The sequence below is a fragment of the Notamacropus eugenii genome, chromosome 3, assembly GCF_028372415.1.
Source record: "Notamacropus eugenii isolate mMacEug1 chromosome 3, mMacEug1.pri_v2, whole genome shotgun sequence".
NCBI lineage: Eukaryota > Metazoa > Chordata > Mammalia > Diprotodontia > Macropodidae > Notamacropus > Notamacropus eugenii.
In genome coordinates this window covers 387,348,860-387,375,041 of record NC_092874.1, presented here as the reverse complement: position 1 = coordinate 387,375,041, position 26,182 = coordinate 387,348,860, and the positions used below count along the sequence as shown (strand labels likewise).

General features: G+C 42.8%; 1 protein-coding gene across 2 annotated transcripts in view; it reads right to left on the bottom strand.

Moving 5' to 3' along the window:
- The window catches only part of MAD1L1 (mitotic arrest deficient 1 like 1), an 852,423-nt gene that overhangs the window by 85,577 nt on the left and 740,664 nt on the right, over positions 1–26,182 (bottom strand). The window contains exon 18 of one of the 2 annotated variants that reach the window (XM_072597720.1): positions 19,346–19,560. The exons of the other annotated variant lie outside the window; for it this stretch is intronic. Within the exon in view, the coding sequence (XP_072453821.1) occupies positions 19,495–19,560 (66 nt within the window). The 3' untranslated portion in view covers positions 19,346–19,494. Of the gene's footprint in view, positions 1–19,345; positions 19,561–26,182 lie in introns of those variants that run through there. 2 annotated transcript variants of the gene reach the window in all.

The following is a 26,182-nucleotide window of genomic DNA, read 5'->3' as shown; positions in this document are numbered from 1 at the left end:
GGGTGGGCACGTCTAAAGATCCTTTACCCAAAATGGTAACAACGTGATGGCTCCGCCACTTGTTTGGGGCAGAAATTTGAATAGAGTTATAGAATAGTCTCTGAAACAGGCCAGGCAATATCCTGGATGTTTTTAGTAGGTGGAACTATAGGAGAAGAGGAGTAAAACTGGAGTGATACCAACAAGGAAAGGCAGGAAGAAAGAGGCAAAGAGAGGAAGGAATTGAGAGGGAAGGAGATGGGACAAAGAAAGAGTGGCAGGGAAAAAGGGACTGAAAGGGAAGGATGGTAGGGGAAAGGCAGGCAGAGGAGAGAAGAGAAGAGAGGAGAGGAGAGTAAAGGAAAGGAGGAAAGGAGAGAGACAGGAAGAAAGAGAGAGAGAAAGAGAATAAGAGCGATGAGAGATGATGGAAGAAAAAATGGAGAAAGAAAGAATGAGATAGTAAACAAGAAAGATAAGGCGAAAAAAGATGGGAAAGGAAATGTAAAATAGGAGAATGAGGAGGAACTAAAGAGGCAGAGGGAGAGAAAGGAAATGAAAGTAAGAAAATAGAAAAAACATATAGTTTATAGGGACTAGCAGAACACCAAAAATTGTCTCAGGTGTCACTGAGTCAGACTCAGCACAGAGAGTACTTTCTCTGCTCTAAGAGGTCTTTTATTGCTAGCACACCAGTCCAATTCAATTCAGTTCTACTCATCTACTGCATCTGATAAGTATTTAATGCCAACCTAGGTTCAGTAGAGGATACAAAAGAAGACACTGTAGACCTAGAAGGAGCTTGTAATCTAATAAGGTGGGTAAGACATGTCCACAAACACAGGAAACCTTGTTTTCTCTGTTTTCTTTCTAAAAGGGGTCTAGTCCAGGCTCTGTTACTGTCTAATTCTGCTCCAAGGATAGATCATCCATCAGGAGAGATCTCCAGCCACTGAGGGTCTCTCGACAGCTCCACTGTTCTCTACATAGTCCTAGAGGAAGGTGACTGATTTCAAACAGCTTGACTGACACAAAGGAGATGTTGAATAAACGTATCCCAACAGGACCACCAAGTAAAAAGCAACAGTGCCCAGTGTTTCCTATTCTTGCTGGCCGAGGGTGGATTTGTTGTCTGTTTCTTCCAGCCTCCACACTAAAGGAGACCCTACTCCTACTTCTGGAGATATGAAATTAAACCTGGGCCTCCAGCCCTGTTGGCTGCTCCCAACAATCTTTTCTAAACAAACTGAACTTTCCTCACTGAATAAATTAATTATGACAGGGTAAACATCGATGTTTTGAAAAATGCATGTTTCCATGTGATTGCTTTTTTTTAATTGGTTGGTTTAACATTTGAAATTTGATTTAATTTCAACTTGATTTTCCTCACCACAGGGTCAGATTGAGAAGGAGAGAAATCATTACCAGAGTTCCCATCATTAACTACAGGACTCCCAAAGCACTCACTTATGCCATCCTCGGAGGGAAAGGCACCGTCACAGCACAGCATCTAGGCACTGCTGGCAACACAATATGTTTTGCTTCTTCCTAATTTCTACTTTGAGCAATATTTGCGGTGGGAAAAATAATATTATTTTCCTCAAGTGAAGGGGAGAGAGGTGCCATAAGGCTGCGTGATTTTGTCACTGTAGCTTGTCTCTCTCCCTTCAAACCAGATGCTCCCAGAAGCATGTGGAGCAGTTGGGCCATTCTCCTCAGAACAGTCTGCCAGCTGAATGGATAACAACATGATTTGCCTGCTTTTGTCTCACTGAGAAGCACATGAAGGGCAATGACTTCAACTGTCAAGATGGACTTGGAAACAGGAGAATGGTCTTGGTTCTGCCAGTGTCTTAGCTGTGTGAACCTGGGCAAATTACTTCCCTTTGGTGGGCCTTTGTTTTTTTTTTTTCACTTGTAAAAAATCTCTGCCATTTAAAACTTTAGACTTCAGAGGACCCTGGAGGGCAAGGGGAGCTAACCCATGTATGCTCCTCTCCTCTCCATAGCTCCCCTTCCATTTTCTTGCCAATTTCTTTCTTCTGTTCATTTTCTTCTGGTAAATGTTCTCTCCTCTTCAGGGTGAACTACTCACAACTGCTCCTCCTTCTAATCAACTGCTGCTAGCTCCTCTTTGGTAGCCATGCTACCTTCTCCTTGCACCAATGCTGGTTCACAACTCTCATCTCTCTTCCCAAAGCTACTATCACTGTAAAACTACATGGTTTGGGTCCCTCCTCTTTTTCTTCCCAACATTTCTCTATCATGCTCTTTTTTGTTTGCTGTCATTCAGGCATTTTTCAATCCTGTCCAACTCTTTGTGACTCTATTTGGGGATTTTCTCGGCAAAGACACTGGAGTGATTTGCCATTTCCTTCTCTAATTCATTTTACAGATGGGGAACTGAGGCAAATAGGGTTAAGTGACTTGCCCAGGGTCATACAGCTAGTAAGTGTCTGAGGCCACATCTGTTCCTCCTGACTCTAGGCCCTGTGTTGCCCTAAATCATGCTCTCCAAAGCAGTTTATTGTATGTCTCAGATTTTTCTCTGTTACAGCATATCCTCATCTTCAAGACCAATATTATAGAACAGAAGACCTTGAAACAGGTAGTGTGGTAGAACAGAAGGTAGAGCAGTAGATTTGGAGGCAGGGTCCTGCATCAGAATCCTAGACACACTATCTCCGGACAACCCTGGACAAGTCACTTCTCTCTGGCCTTCAGTGTGCTCATTTGTAAAATGAGGTGTTTAAATGAGAGGTTTGGATTAGGTGACAGCTAAGGTCTCTCAGAACTCTAAATCCTATAATCCTGTGCTCTCTGAGGTCAGCTATTAAATGCTACAAGGAGTGAATGCCTGGAGAAAGAGGAGCAAGTCTAGGTGATCTCTCCTGAGGATCCTGTTCAAGTTTCAGACTCCTAAACTCACCTGGCCTTGCTTGAGGGTTGACCGTAGCCAGCAGGGAGGTGGTTCTGGAGTTGACAAGGGGCTAGGAATTAGACCAGGCCAGACTCCCTTCCACTTTCCCCTGATTCCTCTTGCTCTGATCTGTGTCTGAACCTGTACCTCAGGGACAGAGGCAGACCCAAACCAGCACTGAACTGAAGGATTCAGGGCACATTGAAAATAGCTACTTCCTTCATCACTTTCTGCTGAAGTGTATCTAACTCCCTCACGCATCCTAACCTCCTCTGCTCCCTAACTCTTCCCACTTCCTTTCCTCTGCCAGAGTTCTGGCCAGGCTTTTCTGTGCTAGGGGCTTCCCTCCTCCCTCTCCAGGTTCCTTCCTTCTTGAATGTGCTGAAATGAGAGAGCTTCCTCTTCTGTGATGAACATAGGGCTTATCTGAGAATGAATGCCTGGGAAGGCACTAACACCAAGCTCTCATTCATCTGAAAGGAGAGGGAAGTTAGTGTCTTTCAATGCAACTCTCCCCAAACACAGAGATCCTTGGGACCATTCAGGAAGCAAGGGCTTTTATACTCAGGCCAGGCACTAGGAAGCTTCACTTCTCATAATCATCTCTGTTCATTCTAGAAACTGAACGCAGTCATAGGCATATTCTGATTCCTGCTAAACTGAGTGGTAGTGGTAGCTCCAGACATCAAAAATGATTGCAGTTATATCTGTGTCACTGCTGTACAGTTGTTTGCCAATTAAGATAGCCCAGAGATGGAGGGAAAGCTGTCCCAAAGCAGGCACTGATCTAGGGAAGTACCTGACAGACAACCAATGAAACAAGGCCATGAATTCAAACAAGGGGTGATGACAATTAATGGAGAACATCAAGTGTCAGATAAGTGGCCTTTTATTTTTGGGGGATAGAGATGGAAAAGTAAAGGTGCCTGACTTTAAGCCTTCAGAGAAACAATTAAGCTTACTAAAGAGGGAAAGAGGAGGTAGTTTGATATGGTGGAGAGCCTATGAATTCAGTGACTTAGTGATGTGGCAATTAACCAGCTCTGAAACCTTGAGGAAGTCATTTAACCTAAACTATACTTCTGGGTCCCCGTCTACAAAATAAAGGGGTGAGACCACTCTTTCAATTCTAACGTTCTGGGATGCTAGGCAAAATTGTGTATATATCCTGTTGGATGGGCTAAAAACTATTCCTTTAATGTGAAAAAATGCTTGTTAAAGATAGAATATCATCCATTTAGGAATACAGAGGTTTAGGTAAAGGGAAAGAAATGAGGGCATGGGGAACACCTTTGTGAACATAAAAGCCAAATTATTAGCTCCTCTTATCATTTAATCTTGTATAACTAGGCTATATCTTTTGTAAATATCAGCCTGATGTTTTTTATAATTATAATTCTACTAAGGCTATTGAACTATAAAAGGCTTGGGAGGGATCTGTGTGTGTGTGTGTGTGTGTGTGTGTGTGTGTGTGTATTGGTATGAACTTGTGAGCATAAAATCCCACCCACCTACAGCTTCAGCTTGTCTAGTTATAGTCATGATAGAACAGAAATCTCAGCACATTCAACTCTCCTGCTGTAAAGACTGAAAGAAAATAGCAAAAAGCATTTTTCTCTGATGCAGCTGGGCTGACTAGAAAGTTGGGAAAACTTGAGTCTTCAATCTCAGCTAGGTGGAGAATTGATGAATAACTCCCCTGCAGGGTTCTTTGAACTCTGTACCAAAGAGGAATTTGGAGGACAACAAAGGTGTTTGGTCTTAAAACTTCTTGTGTCCTCAGCAAGCTCAAATGGGTCTTGCATTCATACAACTGCATTAATGTGGTCAGTGGGCAGAATTGAAAAACTATTGGACTTGGGGCTCAGGGGACCTGGGTTCAGATCCAGCACTGACGGTTACTATGTGACTGAGCAAGTAATAACCTCTCTGGGCCTGTTTCTTTCTGTATAAAATGAGATACAATATTCGCACTACCTACCCTCTGAGGATTGTTGTGCTTGTAAAGTTGAGTATGTCGATAACCCTTTTAAAATGTGGTGCCCAGAGCTAGAAACAATACTCTTGAAATGTTCTGACTAGTTACAAGGTACAATAGGACTTTCATTTCTCTTGACATGGACACTATACTTCCATCAGTGCAACATGTGGAAATCTTAGCTTTCTTAAGCTGCTAAGTACTTTTTTTACATGAGTTGTAGTGAGGCTAGGTCTTCCTTATCTTGTACTTATTCGATTGACTTTTTTTTTTAACTTAAAAATGAGAACTCTAGACTTTGAAAATAGCAATCATACATGTGTGGACCATACGAAAAATGCGAGAACAGGGTGATACCACAAGTAAATTGAGAGAACGAGGAATTTTACCTGTCAGAGCTGTAGAGAACAGAAGAATTTATGCCCAACAAGAGATAGAGAGCATCATGAGATGAAAAATGGATAATTTTGATTACATTAAATTAAAAAGGGTTTGCACAAACAGAACCAATGTGACCAAGATTAGAAAGAAAGAAGAACGTTGGGAAAAAAAATTTTATGGTAAATGTCTCTGACAAAGGCCTCATTCTCAAATATATAAAGAACTAAGTCAAATTTATAAGAATATAAGTCATTCTCCAAATGATAAATGATCAAAGGATATAACTAGGCAGTTTTCAGACAAAGAAATCAAAGCTATCTATAGTTACATGAAAAAATGCTCTAAATCAATACTGATTAGAGAAATGTAAATTAAAACAACTCTGAGATACCACCTCATGCATATCAGATTGGCTAATATGACAGAAAAGGAAAAGGTTGAATGTTAGAGGGGATGTGGGAAAATTGGGACACTAAAGCACTGCTGATAGAGTTATGAACTGATCCAACCATTCTGGAGGGCATTTTATGCCCCAAGGGCTACAAAACTGTGCATACCCCTTGACCCAGCAATACTACTACTCGGTCTGTAATCCCAAAGAGAAAAAAAAAACGGGGGGGGGGGAGGATTTATTTGTACAAAAATATTTATAGCAGCTCTTTCAGTGGTGGCAAAGAGCAGGAAATTGAGGGGATTCCCATCAATTGGGGAATGGCTGAACAAGTTGTGGTATACGATTGTGATGGAATACCACTGTGCTACAACAAATGACAAGCAGGATGCTTTCAGAAAAACCTGGACAAACTTACATGAACTGATAGGAAATGAGCAGAAGCAGAGCACTACACAGTAAAAGCAATATTGTTCAGGGATCTAGCTCTTCTCAGCAATACGATGATCCAAGACAATTCCCAAGGACTCATGATGAAAAATGCTCTCCACATCCAGAGAAAGAACTGTGGAATCGGAATGCAGATTGAGGCAGATGTTTTTCACTTTGTTTTTTTCGTGGGTTTTTTCGATTTATTTCTTCTTGCATCATGACTAATATGGAAATGTTTTGGATTGCACACTTAAAACCTGTATCAAATTGCTTACCATCTCAAAAAGGGGAGGAAGGGGAGGAGGGAGAGAATTTGGAACTCAAAAATTTTAAAAAATGAATGTTGAAAATGATTTTTACATGTAATTGGGAAAAGTACTGTTAAAGTAAAAAAAAAAAGAAAGAAAAATGGGAGAACAGAATGGAAAGCAGTCCTGGGATAAGTTCTTAGAACCTTTCAGTCTTCTAGAAAGGGGGGAAAGAATAAGCATTTATGCAGTGCCTACTACATTCCAGGGACTTGCTAACACTTTACCAATAGTAACTCATTGGATCCTTACAACTCTATAAGGTAGGTACTTGTATTATTTCCATCTTAACAGTTAAGGATGCTAAGGAGTTAAGTCCAAGGTCACACAGCTGGCAAAAGTCTGAGGCTGGATTTAAACTCAGGTCCAGTGTTCTATCCACTGTGCCACAGCCACCTCACTACCTCCTAAGACAAAGAGTTGACAAAGGGCTGTCGGTTATTAGCCCAGGGAAAGAACAAAGCCATCTTCCTGCAAATGTACATTCAAACACATCCTGGAGCAAGATCTCTGCTTTCCTACTTGCTTCTACATAAAGGCCTGACTCCAGACTACTCAATTCAAACTCCTGGCTAGTTTCCTCACCTGTTTTCCTGCTCCCTGCTCCTCACACACTTGACTTTTCTGGGTGTCTGCACTCCTTGTACCATGTTGTTACTTCTGCCTGGAAAGTCCTCCCCAACCAAGTCTGATAACTCTAGCAATAACCATCAGTCAAATGGCTTATCTGAAGGGCATTTTTACGAAAAGCTCTCCCCTCTTCTGAGCCATATGGCAAAGGTGTGTTTTGGGGATTTCCTGGCAAAGTTGGGTGTGGAGATTTAAACTTGAACTTATAACATGAGGACTGGACTACCAGTTCATCTTCTCTCAGCTTTGACATTCTGGACCTTGAAGTCTGCTTCTAAGCATCTTCCTCACTCTTTTAAGACAGGTTCTGAAAATCCTTATCCTTCACAAACTCTAAGGGGAAATGGGTACCTGCCTTCCTTCTATCTCCCTACTCTGTCATCATAACACATAAATACAAAATCTGTGATTTCATGGTGTAGAACTCCCTCTGTCCAAACAGATCACAAGTTCTCTCTAACTTCAGTAGATATATCTTGTCTTAGGAAGTTGACAAAGACTCAGATAATATAATCTTATATAATGACACTAACACACCCACAAATACCTATATGGGGAAGTAAGCAGGAGTCCCCACTAGGAAAGCTCCTCCCTGCCTCCTTCATCACCTGGGAAGTTTAGAAATCTAGAAACCACAGGGTGGTCTTCCAGAGGCAAGTACCCCAGAGTATCCTTTTCTGTTTTCCTTTCATCTTCCTGTCAGTACCTCCTTCACCTTCACCTCTCCTGGCTGGTCACTGAACCACTCCATTCCCCATTCTCACGCCTCTGGGAGGGAATCCCAAGTTTCAGTTGGTGGGCAAGTTACCTATAGGAACCCCTGTCCTTCCACACAGATAACCACATGGCTGAATGAGGCAGTACTCACCAACTACAATCCTTCTAATAAGACAGAGGGTTTCCCAGCTTTATCTTCTATCATACCACTGTGTCTTTAGGTCCTCTGGGGACTTCTTACCTGCCTTGCCACTGTTCTCTGCAGATCCTCATGCACTGCCATCTGACCTGCTGATGCACTTTACAGGGCTCTAGGCCTCACCAGTGGTACACCCTTTGACTGCTCCAGACTTCTTCATTCACCCTGCAGCCAAACTCCCTTATATGTGTTTTCTCTCCTAATTAAGAGTATAAGCCTCTTGAGAACAGGTACAATCTAATTTTACTGTCTGTTTCCCCAACACTTTGCACAAACTTAGCTCTAACTAAATGCTCATGCATTCATTCATTCTCTTCTTTCAACCCAATGCTATGTATCCTTAGTTTACCAACCTGGAGAATCATCGCCATGTCAGAACCTACTTGCTACCCCAGTTCATGCCATCATCTACTGGTGCTGGTAGGCCTGGGCCCATCCAGGCTGGGATACTTCTTCCTGCTTCAGCAAGTATACTAGATGAGAGTAGCTCAGGTGCTCCCTACTTCACTGGTAGAATCCTCTGCTAATAATCTTTGCATGAGCTATCTCATAGACTTGTGAAGAAAGCACTTTGTAAACCTTAAAGGACCATCTAAATGTAAACAGTAGGAGCAGCTAGGTGGCGCAGAGGATAGAAGGCCAGGCCTGGAGTCAGGAAGACCTGAGTTCAAATTCAGTCTCAGAGAGGAGCTAGCTGTGTGACCCTGGATAAGTCACTTAACCCCATATGCCTCAGTTTCCTCATCTGTAAAATGAACTGGAGAAGGAAATGGGAAATCACTCCAATATCTTTGCCCCTAAATGTGACCCAAATGGGATTACAAAGAGTTAGACACGACTGAAAAATGACTGAACGACATGCTTCTCTTAATGTGGCCCAGGACTGAATTAACATTTCTGGCTGCCTCATCTCAGTTCTGAGTCTTAATGAACTTGGAGTCCATTAAAACTTCCAGATCTTTTCCCAAACTGCTTTCTAACTATGACACTTCCGTCTTATACTTGTGAAGTTTATTTTTGTTTTTACTCTAGTGTAACACTTGACATTTATTCCTATTGAATTTCATCTCATTAGATTCAGCCCAGTGCTCTAACCTTCCTCGTCTGCGCCACCTTCCTTCACCACGTTGTAAGCTCCTCAAGGGCAAGGAATGTTTTGTTTTTTGCAGGTATTTGTGTTGCCAATACAGCCCAGAGCCAAGCATGTAGGGAGCACTTAATAAATGCTTGTTGACTGACTGGTTGTCATCTGGTGATGACTTACAATTTTACTGTCTTAGAGTCTTCATTTGTAAAATGAGGATTACAACGCTGACAGTATGTACTTCAAAGAATCATTCTGAGGAAATTGCTTTGTAAATTGAAAAGTACTACGTAAATATGAGCTCTTTTCATTATGCTTATAAACAAAATTGCTCATGTTCACATGAGCTTACCATCATCATCATCGTCATTGCTGTTATTCTTGCTTTATTTATTGTTTATATTATTATTGTTAAATATTTTCTTTTAGAGCTGCGGAGGCCATGACTCAGAGGGATTATGTGACTTGAGTCTTCTGATGCCCAGTCCAGGTATATTTCTACCATTCCCTGACTTTGCTGCCCCATGTCTCTCTATTTTTAACCTTGGTTCTTCCTGACTGTGCCAGCTTACCTTGCTCCCTGGATCTCGATGTCTAGCCTGATACCCGAGATCCAGTAACTGCAGACTCCTTAAGCCCTGCCCTGCTTCCAGCCATGACCCTGGTATAACAATCTGGACATCTGTACTGATGCCATCTGTTTCTGCACAAACACTCTATGAGGGCAGGGACCGTATTTGTTCAACAGACATGTGCATGATGGCACACAAAAACAAAATCCCAAAAGGCAATGCAGTTTTACAGAGGTAGGGAAACAAGAGATAATGAGACAGTCCAGGAGGGGCTGACAGACAAAGGCCCGGAGACTGGAGTCTACACCCTGATAAAGCCTCCAGGCCATAACAGTACCAGAGAGGGGGAGAAGGGATGGAACTGCCATGGAGCCTTCCTAGTGCCTGGCTTTCCAGACATAGATTTGGTTGGATTAGTGAGTCATGCTGGTCCTATAACTTGCCGGGCCATCACTTTTTACTCTAACTGCTCCTGGTAGAGTTCTCAGTTCAGGAAAATGCTGTAGGAGGCTTCTAAACTGCTGTCAGTCTGTAATGGGTGTCACATGGTGAGGGAATGAGATCAGATTGGCAAAATCAAGAGAGCTGGATTAATGACTGGATGCTACCTGCCACTTCAGCCTGTTTTACAGAGCCATCTGCTTGCTCTGAGAAGGAAACCAGGGGCCTAATTTATTCATCAGGGCAAAACACAGGTTCAGGGCTCTCAGAGCCCCATAGGCTTACCAAAACACAAGAAATAACTAACTCTCACACACAAGGCTTCCCAGGGAATCTAGGCTAAAGCAAAGATAATTATTAAGTGCTAGTAGGTTTCAGGGAAAGGAGGCTCAGGGCTGGGATCACAGCCACCCCCACACAAATCCCTCTGGCTCTTCAGTCCCAGGCCCTAGACAGGTAAGTAGCAGTCATTTTTAAAGGCTCTGGGGGTGGGTGGGACCTCTAGTTAGTTCTTATGAACCAAAGTGCCAGCAGAAGAGTTCCTGTGCTTTTGCTCTTCCCTGCCCACCAAAAAGAGTGGATAGGGCACTGGACTTGAAATCAGGAAGACTCATCTTCATGAGTTCAAATCTGGCCTTGGGCACTTACTGGATGTGTGATCCTGGGCAAGTCACTTCAACCTGTTTCTCTCAGTTTTCTCATTGGAGGAGGAAATGGCAAACCAGTCCAGTATCTTTGCCAAGAAAACCCCAAATGGGGTCACAAAGAATCAGACATGACTGACGAACAACAATATGCTACTATACTATACATTACTTTTTTAAAAAAGACACCAAAGAATGTTCAGGAAGACATCAATTCGAGCCTAGTCCATTTTAGTTTCACTGCCTGGGATTTCTGCCAGTGTAATATCATAATGCCTCGGAGCTGATTCTCGATTGCAAAATAGAACAGGGAGTCCAAAGTCCTGGGTCCCGGTCTTACTACTTCAACTCATTTCCGCTCCTTGGGCCTCATTTTCTATAAAATTAGAGGGTTGAGCTGAATCTGCCAGCTCTGAGTTCTATGGTCTAGATATGGCAATGGCATGGCAATAAAGAATGCCAGGGAAAGTGCTGATAATGTAAACTTATATGCAATTCAGAAAGCTAACGGCAGGTTGGTAGTATTAAACCAATTTTTTTTTTTTTTGCAAGGCAATCTGGGTTAAGTGACTTGCCTAGGGTCACACAACTAGTAAGTGTCAAGTGTTTGAGGTCAGATGTGAGCTCAGGTCCTCTCGCCTCCAGGGCTGGTGCTCTATCCAATGAGCCACCTAGCTGCTCCCCTCCCCCTTCTTAAAACCAGATCTGTGGGTAAATCGTAGAAACAAATGATTAAGGTTTCAACTTCTTTCTCCACCTTTCTTTGAGAAGAAAAAGTACTGGTGGCAGATGGGCTACAAAGTGAGTACGGGAGGGGTGGAACGGAAGCAACATGCCTGGACAGCTCATCAAATGGACAACCATCTTCCCAAGATTAATCTGAGAAACTAGTTAATCTCCAGAATTACATGATAGAGTGTTTTGAGGGAAAAAGAAAGACTGTCTTCTTCTCTCCTCCCTCCCTCCTCCTAAACAGAAAATCTCTGTGATCCCTGACAACCTCAGCTGCCCATCTCTGAAGAGCTGGTGTTCAGGGACCTCACCTTCGACATGCCCACCAGATCATACATCCCTGAGTCTGCCCAGTTGGAACCTACAGGATGACTAGACAGTCCCAGGTGGAAGTCAAAATCAGCCTCCTCTCCTCATCCACATTCTGGACTGTTTCTATTTTTGGTATTACAACAGTATTACAAGTCACACCAAGCCCGACTGGCATTGCCCCTGGTGCAAGTCTCCCTGTTAAAACCAATTTGAGGTGGTGTTTAGCATGCTGATTGCTGACCAGCAAAGGCAGGGGCAAGGTTATTCAATACGTTGCCAGGAGGAGGGGTGGAAGGGAGGCTGCTGGGGGCTGCAGGGGGAGTGAAGAGAGGTGAAAGAAGGTGCAGGGGCAGAGAAAACTTAAGAGACTGTGAACCTGCCCATTAGCTATCCAAGAAATACTCCAAATAGGAAGAAGTGGAACACTACAAATTACCTCTCTTATTTTAGCCCAGTCCTTCCTCATAGCTCCCTTATACTTCAGAGTGATGACCTGGAATTCAGTGGTTGATGACTGTGCTAAGCACCGAGTGGGGTTTAAAAAAACAACTAAAAAGAAGGCAAGTTGGTCCCCACACTTTGGGTAGTTCTAATCTAGTACAGGAAAATTCAGAAAAGACAGAAGAATTAAAAACAACAAAGAATCACAAAATCTTTTTTTTTTTTTATTTAGCTTTTAACATTCATTTTCACAAAATTTTGGGTTACAAATTTTTCCCCTTTTCTCCCCTCCCCCCCCAAACGCCAAGCATTCTAATTGCCCCTATGACCAATCTGCTCTCTCTTCTATCATCCCTCTCTGCCCTTGTCTCTGTCTTCTCTTTTGTCCTGTAGGGCCAGATAGCTTTCTATACCCCTTTACCTGTATTTATTTCCTAGTGGTAAGAACATTACAGTTGATCCTAACACTTTGAGTTCCAACTTCTTTAGCTCCCTCCCTCTCCACCCCTTCCCTTTGGAAGGCAAGCAATTCAATATAGGCCAAATCTGTGTAGTTTTGCAAATGACTTCCATAATAGTTGTGTTGTATAGGACTAACTATATTTCCCTCCATCCTATCCTGTCCCCCATTACTTCTATTCTCTTTTGATCCTATCCCTCCCCATGAGTGTTGACCTCAAATTGCACTCTCCTCCCCATGCCCTCCCTTCTATCATCCCCCCCCACTCTGCTTATCCCCTTATCCTCCACTTTCCTGTATTGTAAGATAGGTTTTCATACCAAGATGAGTAGGCCTTTTATTCTTTCCTTTAGTGGAATGTGATGAGAGTAGACTTCATGTTTTTCTCTCACCTCCCCTCTTTATCCCTCCACTAATGAGTCTTTTGCTTGCCTCTTTTATGAGAGATAATTTGCCCCATTCAATTCTCCCTTTCTCCTCCCAATATCTTTCTCTCTCACTGCTTGATTTCATTTTTTTTAAGATATGATCCCATCCTCTTCAATTCACTCTGTGCACTCTGTCTCTATGTGTGTGTGCGTGTGTGCATGTGTGTGTGTGTAATCCCACCCAGTACCCAGATACTGAAATGTTTCAAGAGTTACAAATATTGTCTTTCCATGTAGGAATGTAAACAGTTCAACTTTAGTAAGTCCCTTATGACTTCTCTTTGCTGTTCACCTTTTCATGGTTCTCTTCATTCTTGTGTTTGGAAGTCAAATTTTCTTTTCAGCTCTGGTCTTTTCATCAAGAATGCTTGAAAATCCTCTATTTCATTGAAAGACCAATTTTTCCCCTGAAGTATTATACTCAGTTTTGCTGGGTAGGTGATTCTTGGTTTTAGTCCTAGTTCCTTTGACTTCTGGAATATCCTATTCCATGCCCTTCGATCCCTTAATGTAGAAGCTGCTAGATCTTGTGTTATCCTGATTGTATTTCCACAATACTTGAATTGTTTCTTTCTAGCTGCTTGCAATATTTTCTCTTTCACCTGGGAGTTCTGGAATTTGGCCACAATGTTCCTAGGAGTTTCTCTTTTTGGATCTCTTTCAGGCGGTGTTCTGTGGATTCCTTGAATATTTATTTTGCCCTCTGGTTCTAGAATCTCAGGGCAGTTTTCCTTGATAATTTCATGAAAGATGATGTCTAGGCTCTTTTTCTGATCATGGCTTTCAGGTAGGCCCATAATTTTTAAATTGTCTCTCCTGGCTCTATTTTCCAGGTCAGTTGTTTTTCCAATGAGATATTTCACATTATCTTCCATTTTTTCATTCTTTTGGTTTTGTTTTGTGATTTCTTGGTTTCTCATAAAGTCATTAGCCTCCATCTGTTCCATTCTAATTTTGAAAGAACTATTTTCTTCAGTGAGCTTTTGAATCTCCTTTTCCATTTGGCTAATTCTGCTTTTGAAAGCATTCTTCTCCTCATTGGCTTTTTGAACCTCTTTTGCCAATTGAGTTAGGCTAGTTTTCAAGGTGTTATTTTCTTCAACATTTTTTTGGGTCTCCTTTAGCAGGGAGCTGATTTGCTGTTCATGCTTTGACTTCATGTCTCTCATTTCTCTTCCCAGCTTTTCCTCCACCTCTCTAACTTGATTTTCAAAATTCTTTTTGAGCTCTTCCATGGCCTGTGCCCATTGAGTGGGCTGGGACACAGAAGCCTTGATTTCTGTGTCTTTGCCTGATGGTAAGCATTGTTCTTCCTCATCAGAAAGGAAGGGAGGAAATGCCTGTTCACCAAGAAAGTAACCTTCTATAGTCTTATTTCTTTTCCCTTTTCTGGGCATTTTCCCAGCCAGTGACTTGACCTCTGAATATTTTCCTCACACCCACCTCACCTCCTGATCCTCCCAGCCAGTGTTTGGGGTCTGAGATTCAAATGCTGCTTCCAGCCTCAGGGCTTTTGGCGGGGGCAGGGCTGCTATTCAGTGTGAGATTAAATTCAGATGCTCAGGTGAGGGCAGGGCTGCCTCTCAGGCTCAGTTCCCTCAGGGAGTTTATGCACAGACCTTCAACAATGGATCCAGGCTCCTGCCTGCTTGGAGAGCCCTGGTCTGCCGCTGCCCCTCAGCTTCTGTCTCCCGAGGGGGCCTGAGCCATGGGGGCACCCCACTCCCCCCTCGACCCACCAAAGGGACTCTCTCACAGACCCCCGTCACCTGTGGGTGGAGGTACTTGTGCGGCCGCTGGAGATCCCGTCCCTGAAGCCCGCTCAGATCTGTTCCTCTCGCTGCCACGGCAGGGCTGTACTCAGCTCCCAGTCCCGGCGCCCAGTCCGCAGCACGAAGGACCTTTTACGAGAGGTTTGCAGGTCTCTCCGGAACAGAAATCTCCCTCGCTCCAATGTTCTGTGGCCTCTGGGTGCAGAATTCGCCGTGAGTTACTTCTTTGTAGTTGTTCTATGGGTTGTGGGTTCGGAGCTATGTGTATGTGCGTCTTTCTACTACGCCATCTTGGCTCTGCCCCCCAAGAATCACAAAATCTTAAGAGCTCACTAGAGGTTATCTGGTCATGTGGCAGCTATGAGGTTCAGTGGATAGAGCACTGGACATAGAGTCATGGAAGATCTGAGCTTGACTTCGACCTCAGACACTTACTAGCTGTGTGGCCTTGGACAAGTCATTTAGACTCTCTGTGATTCTATTTCCTTATCTGTAAAACAGGAGGAATAGTAGCATCCACCTCCCAGGGTTGTTGTGAGAATAAAAATGAGATAATACTGCAAAGTGCTATGTAGATGACAGATGGTGGTGGTGGTGGTGGTACTACTAGTAGGAGAAGTATTAGCAGTGGTAGCAATAGCAGCAGCACAGTTGCCACTGTCCATTGCGGGAATCCCATCAGTAGGATCCTTGACAGGAAGTCATCCAGTCTTGCACATTTGCAGTGATGGGGAGCTCCCTTCATACCGAATCATCCCATTTCCTTGTTGGATAGCTCTGCTTGTAAGGAAGTTCTTCTTCATACTGAGACATAATGTACCTCCCTGTAACATCTACCCATCTTATGGATGCACTCCCCTGAATGTCTATGCTCTCTTCCAGGAGATGGCCTTTCATGTACCTGAAGGCAGCCGGGGGGGTGCAGAGGATGGCATAAAACCAGAAAGTTCAAATCCCACCTCATACACTTATGAGCACAATGTCCTTGGGCAGGTTATTTAACATCTATCTGTCTCAGTTACTTCACCTGTAAAATGGGATCATAAAAGCACCTACAGCTTAAGGTTGTTACCCAATGAGACACTAACTGTAAAGTGCTTAGAACAGTGACAGGTATACAGTAGGAGCTATATAAATGTAAGCCATCATGATGAGGATGAAATCTTCCCTAAAGTTCAATAGCACCAATTTTTTCACTCAATATTTTGATCACCACAATACTCTCCAGCTTATTGCATAGTTCAGAGCTGAAGAGAGTGCTTTAGATGTGATCTGACCAGAGAAGCCTATATGAGATACATCCTTGGATACATGCATTATCATTTTATTAATGCAGCTTCAATCTGCATTACCTTTGATGACAACCACATGACAGCACAGTTCATGTGTCACGTCCTACCAGAGCCCTCTCCTGAGTCTTCTCTTCCCCGCCCCCCCATCTACTAGGGCTTTCTCTATCCTGAAATGACTACATATGTGTGTGGTATTTACTTTCTATGTATACATGGTACATTCCCCCCTCCCTCCCCCATCAACTACTCCAGAAGGATCCCTAGGATCTTTTGATTTTGCATTGCCAGTGTCCCCTGAAGTACCTTGTACAAAGCAGAAATTTAATAAATGTTTGTTAAACTAAATTAAAATATCCTGAATGAAAATAGGAGTTGAAAAAGCCAGATGTCCCTGGAAATGGGAGTCAGTCAGTGAACTAATATTTCCTAAGCACTCACCACAGGCAGGTAGAGCTGAAGATACGAAGAAAGGTAAGACTAGCCCCTGCCCTCAAACAGCTTACCTTCTAACGAGGGAGCAACATGTAAATAACTAGGTCCAGACACATATAGAATAGAAAGAAGGCACTCTTGGAGGGGAGGCTCTAGTAGCTAGGGAACACTAGCAAAAGCCAACTTCAGAAGGTAGGAGAAGAAGCAGGGGGAGGAGGGAGCCCATTTCTGCAAGGGGAGACAAGTCAACGCAAATGCATAGAGACAAGGGAGCTAGAGTGTTGTGTGCAAGGCATAGCAAGTGGGCCAGTCTAGCTGGGTCACAGAGTGAGAAAGGAGGCAGGGGATGAGAAGCTTTAAATGTCAAACAGAGTTAATTTATATTTGATCCTAGAGGTAACAGAGAACCGCTGGAGCTCACTAACTATGGAGGCAACATGGTCAAACATATGCTTTAGAAAAATCTACTTGGCAGCTGAGTGGAGGGCAGATGGGAATGGGGAGGGCTACCTGAGTCAGGGAGCTCAGTGAGAAGGTTGGTGAGTGCAGCAGTCTGGCGCTAAAAGGCGATGAGGACATGAACCAGTGTGGTGGCTGTGTGAGTGGAGAGAGGGGATATAAAGGAGAGACACTGTCAGGGTACAAATGACAAGCTTTGGTAATACACTGAACATGGAGGGAGAGGGAGAGTGAGGAACTGAGGATGCCCCTGAGGTTTTGAGCCTGGGCATCTGGAAGGGTTGTGGTACCCTTGAAAGTAAGTGGGAAAATTCAGAAGGAGGAAGGGTTGAAGGCTGGGAGGTATAAAATAATGAATTCTGTTTTGGACATATTGATTTAAGATGCCTACTGGACATCCAGTTCAATTGTCAAAAGGCAGTTGGTGATACAGGACTATAGTTTGGGAGAGTGACTAGGGCTGGATATATAGAAAATCATCTACATAGGGATGATAATTGAACCTCTGGAAGCTGATGAGTTCATTAAGTGAAATAGCTCTCTTCTGGTCCCCACCATTTAATTTTACCTTGAATTAACTTGATCCTTTAAAAAAAAATACTATCAGTTCTATGATATCACTAGGATTTCCTAGCAACACAGAGACAAATACTATTCTCATTTGATACACACAAGCCGAGATATGGAGTTGAAAGTGGACTTGGAGACCATCTGGTTCAATTCCTTGATTTCACAGATAAGCAATCTGAAGACCAAAAAAATGAAATGATTTGCCCAGGATCATGCAGATCATAACTGACAGAAGTAGCATTTGAACCCAGGACCTCTGACTACATTTCCACTGCATCATACTGGAATAGAAGTTGAGAGGGGTTATGGTACTAATCTATGGGCCCATAAGAAGTTAACAGCAGAGTCCAGACCAGAACAAAGGTCTTCAAACTCCACACCAAATGTTCTTTCCCACCTTTGTTATGACATCTTCCCCTACCCATGTTCATTCTCTTCATTCACCATGGCTGGAACATTTCTACCATGACACTGCGTAAAATTTAGCAACAACAGGCCCAGACCAGAAAGGGATGGTATTTTGATGCAGCTGGAAGATTTCCTTGCAAATGTTGACTTTTTGTTTGCTCTTTGTGGGGAGGGAGTCATGTATCCTTTTTGGGATGCTTAGAAATAAGCCCCAGTGACGATGGTATTTTTTTAAAGAAAGGATGAAGTCTCTTCCTAAAGGACAGATAGAAATCTTCCTTCTTGACATGTTCCCAAGGGGAAGCATTAAGAGGGAAAGAGGGTGTGCTCTCAGCCTCAGTTTCTCAGTCTCTTACTGTATGCCTAGCAAATGCCTCTCCCCACTTCTTCATTCCTAGTTCAAGCCCCTGCTTGGGCTCTGGCTCAGAATCTTATTTCGTAGACTTCAGCACAGTAGCCTGTTTGCCCACAGCTTCATGGTCTATCTCATATCACCCAAACCATCTCTGACTGCTGAATATCATTAGCTTAGACCACTCAGCACTGATGAGCCATCTGAGCCTTTCTTCCTCCACATGAGCTAAAGGAAAGTGTTCACCAGGGCAGAGGGGAGAGATGGGAGCTAGGGATCTGAGTGTCAATCAGCTTTCAATACTGCCACTCACCTCTACGGATGGGGCCCTTTCTGGCAGGACAGATATTCACCACCACAATCTGGATGACTTTCTTTAGATGGCAAGACAGCCTTGCATCCAACAAGTCAACACATCACTCATCTGGGCAGCTAGTGCAACACATCTCTTCACTTATGGCTTCCCTGGGGCTTGGCCAGAGTGAGTTTGTGTTGAACTGATGCTGCATTTTTTGATTTGGTTATCCTCTGGGGCTATTCCCCTGTGTTTCCTCTTTCCTACTGATTACAGTTTCTCTCAGGACCTCAGTGCAATCTTGTAAAGAGCCTGTCACTGGATATACCCCAAGGAGGTCAATGACAAGAAGAAAGGTCCTGTTTATACCAAAATAGTCTTAGCAGCACTTTTTGTGGCAGTAAAGCAAAACAGAAAAACCAACCCACCAACCTTTCCCTATCCCTCTGTCTCCCTTTCAAACAAAACCAAACCCAAATCCCACTTCTTGGGTAATAGCTGAACAAATTATGGTACATGAATGTGAAAGAATATTACATTTCCATAAGAAATGATAAATATGAAGAATCTAGAAACATGGGAAGACTTATTTCAATCAGAGAAAGCAGAGCAGAACCAGGAGACTAATATATACAATGACCAGAGCAGTAAAAGATAAGAATTCAGATGAAATCCAATGACCAGTCTTGGTTTGAGGGGTCAGATGACAAAGAACACTTTCTTCTTTTTTTTATTAGACCCTCTTAAAAATTAATTTTATTGATTTAAAATTTTTATATCACCTTAATTTCCCAATATATGCTCCCTCCCTTCAGCTACTTAGACAGCCATCTCTTATAACACAGAATAGAGGAGAAAAAGCAGTTCAGCAAAATTCACAAGCACATCCAACAAGTCCAGTGCAGTATTCCACGTCCGTAGTGCCCCACCTCTGCAAAACACGGAGGGAAGGGGATTTTTAATTCTCTCATATGGGGTCATTTTAATAATATAATGTTCAGGCTTTTAAGTGACTGGTCTTTTCATTTGTACTTTTATAGTTGCTGTGTATACTGTTTTCCTAGTTCTGGTTACCTCGATCGGCATCAGTTTATACGAGTCTTTTCATGGTTCTTTGAAGTCCATGAGACCTTTTAAGGCACCACCAGAATTTTCCATTCCTTGGCTTCATTTCTCAAAATTTTGTTGTGGTGCTTGTTTGTCCTTTCTTCTTCTTTTTTAATAATTAATTTATTTGTTTTCAGTTTTCAACAATCACTTCCATAAGTTTTCAATTTTTCTCCCCTTCCTTCCCCAAGATAGCAAGCAATCTTATATGGGTTCTACACATACATTGCTATTAAACACATTTTCACATTAGTCATGTCACATGGAATAATTAAAACGAATGGGAGAAACCATGAGAAAAACCAAAACCTAACAAAAGAGAAAATAATCTGCTTCATTCTGCATTCCGACTTCATAGCTCTTTCTCTGACACTGCCTTCTTCTTACGAGGTATGATGTATGGGAACAGAGTGTTATATACACAGAGCTGGCCCCTCTCCAGGTTATTTTTGCTTTACTTTGTTATCAGGGAAGTTTGTATGGGGGGGAGGGGAAGGGGCTAATTGGGTGTAAAAAACAACAAGCATTCAAATAATCAAAACAACCTAAACCAGAAAAGAGCCTATTACTGAGATGACAGAGGATTTTATGAAATTAAATCTATTATGTATCCAAATATCAAACACTTCATTAAGGACACCTTGGACAATGGCAAGGCTACCATTTTCTTCTCTGTTTCATCTGACAGTTTTGGGGATATGGCACTTATTTTCCTTAGGTCTTTTAGAAGGCAAAGTCTCTTAGCTAAATGTGAGGATGCAGCTTTAGCGACTCATCTCAATAGCCACTCACTCACCTGCATGCTCAGTGAGAGTAAATGACCTGTGCCAGGTGAGATGGAATGAATATTGATTTCTATTCTTTCCCTGTACATCTTCGAAAGGGGGTGGGTGGCATAGCAAATAAAATTTGTGGGCTGCTAAATCTCTTGTACTTAGCTACAAGACTCCTTTGAACCTCATCTATTAACTACAAAAAATGGATCCACGAACATCTTGGTTTCATAAACTATTAGTGTGCTGATATGGAAAAAGTCTAGGAGTCAGGAGATCTGGGTTCTAGTTCCAAGCTGCTATTACAACCTTTCCACCTTTCTAAGTTTCAGTTTCTTCTTTTGTAAAATGAGGGAATTGGGCTCTCCATGGACTCTAAAATCCTCCTGGCTCCAATCCCATTTTCTGCTGGAGACCCCGTGTGGGCCCTCCTGCTGCTAATGCCTTTCTCCCCATCTGAAATCACCTTCCACTTTCTCTGCAGATAGCCCAGAAGGACCAAGTTATTTACACACTGCCATTCTTTGGACGCCCAGAGTTTAGCACAGTTCCTGGAACTGTGTGCTTGATAAATGCTTGGGGAATGACTGCCTTTCCAGGATGAAAATTCTGTGATTCTATGACATACATATATAATGCTTAGCTCAAAGAAACTGATTATTTCAGGTATCATGCAAAGGCCCAGAAAAGCCAGAGCCAAATCAGATAAAGCAGTAGTGTGTCTAGACAACACTTCCTCTTCTCCATGGACTCCAGCTCTGAAGGAGTCTATAATAGAGCTGAAGCTTCCGTCACTTTATTCTTTTCAATTTGGTGCGTTTCTGTAGGAAGAGGAAATGCATATGAGATATCCAGAATCTTTCATCTTGAAGGAAGAACTTTGCTGAAGGAGGAAAGGGAAGAGAGGATGGGGGAACCAGAGCAGACCCTTCACAGGAGCAAACCCATCTTCCTTACATGCGTTCTCTGAGAAGGGATTTTACAGCTCAATGCAAACGCCACATTTAAATACTACATGGCACCACATCTCCCTTGAGGCAACCGTGGGCCACACTTGTGAACAAATTCATATGCTTCACCTGGCAGTGAAGCAGCACTCTTGGTGCCTCCATTGAGCTGATGGGAACTGATGTCCCTACCTGTTTGAGAGTGGAGTGAGGAGGACATCAGGACTGCCTACGTCCATATTTGGCTAATGAAAGGTCAGCCCATTAGATGACATCTATTTGCAAAATTAAGAGTCTCTCTCCAGCAGCTAAATGCTGGCTTTGGATTTGGAATTACTGTAATTAAAGTTACATTGTGCTCGGATTGGTGCCAATCACTGCCAAGCTGTAGGCATGACCTGTCGTTCCCAACACCGGGCTCCTGGGCGTCCCACTCCATTAGCTTGGGGGAATTAGCTGTCATTAACGAGGAGATGCACACTCCTGCGTGTTGTCAAACCGCAATCAGGCAGGTCGCAGGTGAAGAATAAATACTTTCAGAACAAGCCCAATTACACCATTTACATTTCATTACTGAACCTGTTTAATCCAAGGATGGGCTCTGGAGTTCTTCTGCCTAATAAACAGCTTTTTGAAGGAATTAATAGGCCCTGCAGAACATGCTAATTGTATTCTTCTGCACTGCATTTGCAATATTGATTTCAAAGTTACCGGCTTCCTTTAAGCCCCTTCCCCGACCAGTTTTCACTTTGTGGCAAACTCCATCTTTTCAACCAGTTGAGTGATCCCTGAATTTCGAAGGAGAGGGGGCACACTTGTTGCTAACCATAACCCATCAAGGTAAAGATGATGGTGCCGGGCTGTACGGCCCTAACTTGTGCAGCATTCATGAGGGTGGAAGGAAACAGCTGTTGAATAGCAATTCCAGTCTTCCAAACAGGCTTCAGTAGAAGCTTTACCATAGCAACCACAGTGAGATGGACCATTCCCTAAAGATGCCTCTTGTTCACACAGACCAGAGTAGCGGAACGGGGATAGTGACAGTGAATCCTAGAGTCTCAGCCTGATTGGAGACTAGGCTTATTTGATATTCCCTTGGGCTATTAAAACATACACATATACACAGGGGAAAAAACCACCACAGCAAAGCAGTCATGTGTTTCCAAATGACTGCATGTAGAGGAGGGCTGTGCTCAAACTTCATTAATAACCAATGAAAGTCATGCAATGAAACAAGGCTGCCATGGAAATAGGGATTCCTGCTTTCTCTCTCTCGTGTCCTACCATTAAGTGACAGATTCCTATACAACACCTCCTAGCCCTTCTTCTCTGGCTTTTCTTTACTTCCTGAATTCCTACACTAATCTCTTTCCTTGATCTTGGCTACCTTCAAACTTTTCCTTGTTTGAGTCATAAATGGGCAGGAAAAACAAAGAGCATAGTGGTAAGCCATATCTGGAAGGTTGGATAGAATCACAAGGCAAAGATGTGAGGGGAGGGCATTTCAGGTACAGAAAATGGCATGAGGAAAAGTCTGAAGGCAGGAAAATGCAGGACTCATTTGGAGGACAGAGAGAAAACTGGTTTGATGGAAAAGAAGGTGAGATTTGATGGGGCAGTTAGATTACTACCATAAATAGATTTTCAAAAATGGCTCTTCAAATATAATTTCTTAGTTAAATTTTAAAAATTATTTCATTAAATATTTCTCAATTACATGGAAAAAAATTTAAATTTTTTAAAAAAATTTAAACTTTTATCCCAAAGAGATCATAAAAAAGAGAAAAGGTCCCACATGTACAAAAATACTTATAGCAGCTCTCTTTGTGGTGGCCAAAACCGGAAATTGAGGGAATGCCCATCAGTTGGGGAATGGCTGAACAAGTTGCGGTTTATGAATGGAATCGAATACTATTGTGCTATAAGAAATGACGAACAGGAGGACTTGAGAAAAGCCTGAAAAGACTTATATGAACTGATGCTGAGTGAAAGGAGCAGAACCAGGCGAACATTGTGCACGTAACACCCACAGTGTGTGAGGACTGTTTCTGACAGACTTAGCCCTTCACAGCAGTGCAAGGACTTAAAACATTTCCAAAGGACTCATGATGCAAAATGCCATCTACATCCAGAGAAAGAATGATGGATTTGGAACACAGAATGAAACAGACTATTTTCTCTTGTATTATGTTTTGTTTTAGTTTTTCTCATGGTTTCTATCATTCATTTTAATTCATCTATGCAACATGACTAATGTGAAAATGTGTTTAATAAGAAAGTATGTGTAGAACCCATATAAGATTGCATGCTGTCTTGGGGAGGGAGGGGGAGAAAATTTAAGACTTATGAAAGTGATTGTTGAAAACAAATAAATTAATTTTTTTAAAATTTGAATTCCAAATTCTCTCTCTCCCTTCCACTCCCCTCATTCTCCTCTGAGAAGGCAAGCAACATGATATCAATTATACGTGTGAAGTCATGCAAAACACATTTTCATATTTTAACCAAAATTTCCAAAGGTGAATTCTTAGCTTATAAACTTTTTGATTATAGCACTTACTAAAGAACCAAGAACAAATAGGACCAAATCATGGGACTTAGTCTGGAAGGGAGGTAAAAGGTCACCTCCAAATCTTCCATTTTTGGCAGATAGGGAAACTGATTCCTGGAGGGATTGAGTGACTTGCCCAAGGCCACACAGGTGATAAATAGCAGTTGGAATTTGAACCCAGATTCTCTAATTCTAAACGCAGTGTTTTGTTTTGTTTTTTCCCTTCACACCATACCTCTTACTCCCCAGGCAGCTTTCTGAACGATGATAATAATAATGGCTGGCATTTTTAGAGCACATTCAGAGTTGCAAAGCACTTTATATACATTGCTTCATTTAAATCTCAATACAACCCTGTGAGGGTAGGTATTACAGGTCTTATTTCTAATTTACAAATCAGGAAACAGACTCCAATAGGATCTGTGCCATGCTCATCCATGGTCACAAAGCTAGTCAATGTCAGAGGCAGGATTTAAATCTAGGCCTTCCTGCCTCCCAGCCCAGCCTGCCTCTCTTTACCAATGGAGATGGTTTATAAGCCTTCTAATCTCCTTGTTGCCCGTTTCAGCACTCTGTGAGAGCCTCTTGGTCACCTTCTTCTCCAACATGACTAAGGAACTGAGTCTTTTCCAAGGGACAACAAAATGACATTGCCTCTCCAATCTTTCCTCTGAAAATACCTGATAGACTACAATTCTTCCTTGAAATCCCCAGTGTTTTCCATGTTCTCCCAGTAGATATGGCCTGAGGAAAAATCCTATTTAAAAACTCTTCTGGGCGGAGCCAAGATGGCGGAGTGAAAGCAACGACTCACCTAAGCTCCTGGACAAACTCCTCTAGATATCTCTGAAAGGAGAATCTGACCAAACTTTGGAGGTACGGAATTCAGTGGGTGACAGACTTTGACAGATTCGGAGCCCAGGTTAGACTGGAAGGTCCACGGGAAGGATCTGTTCCGCGGGGGTGAGCCCCCAGCACACAGCACAGCGTGGTCAGCACAGCGGGGCGGAAGGGACCTGAGAAGCCCGAGAGCGGCGGGCAGAACCAGCGGAGCAGGAGACCAGCCAAACCGAGCCGGTGAGAGCCGCTGAGCGCCAGATATCAGCGCAGCAGCCCTTGAAACCTTCAGCCTGAAGACTAAACTTCGGTAAGTCACCTACTTCAACTTCCGGAGCCAGGATGGCAGAGTGATCAGTAAATGCTCTCTCCTCCTCCCTGATGACCGTGAAAGAACCATAAAATATATCCCCAGAAAAATCCTGGATCAGCGGGAACAGCAGAAGGGGGCAAATAGTCTCATAACACCAGAGGCTAGGAAAATAGCAAAGGGGGATTCTTCCTACTGTGGCGGAGGCGATCCGGAAGGACAGAGGACCCAGGGCAGAGAAAATTCGCACTGAGACTCAGGTAAGCCTCAGCGCTGGGAGAGGAGCCCCAGGACGGGTGGGAACATGCATTAGCATCTAGGCGTGCCCCAGCCCTCCAGGGGAAAAGGGAAGACAATAGGGAAGCTGGGATCACCATCCCCTGACCTTGCCTTTGCCTCAGGTGAGCTGAGGAGATCTCCTGTGACCAGACCACCCCTCCCACACACCTAACAAGCTAACCCCAGGGTTGATCTGGGAAACAAAAAACAAAAACCTGCTTTTAGCTTCTACACACATCAGCTCAACATAAAGTTCTGTACCTTCTCACTGAAAGAACCAGAAGCTACAACACTCAGCCAACATCATGAATCGGAAAAAGCAGACGAAAAGTGAAAAAACAATAGAATCTTTCGATGGGGATAAGGACCAAAACACAAACACCAAAGAGGTCAGAGCTGAGACTGTACTTTCATCTGAAACTTCAGAAGGGACTATGAATTTCTCGCAAGCACAACTAGATTACCTGGAACAGCTGAAGAAGGAAATGGAAAAAAAACTGGCCAATGATTTTAAAATTATAAAAAAAGAATTCACTGATGAGAACATCACTTTGAAAAGGAAAATTGAACAAATGGAAAAGGAAGTTCAAAAATTAACTGGAGAAAATAATTCCCTAAAAGGAAGAGTTAATCAAACGGAAAAGGAAACCCAAAACCTAATTGGGAAAATTGATCAAATGGAAAAGGAAACACAAAACCTAACTGGGAAAATTGGTCGAATGGAAAAAGAAGTACAAAAATTAAATGGA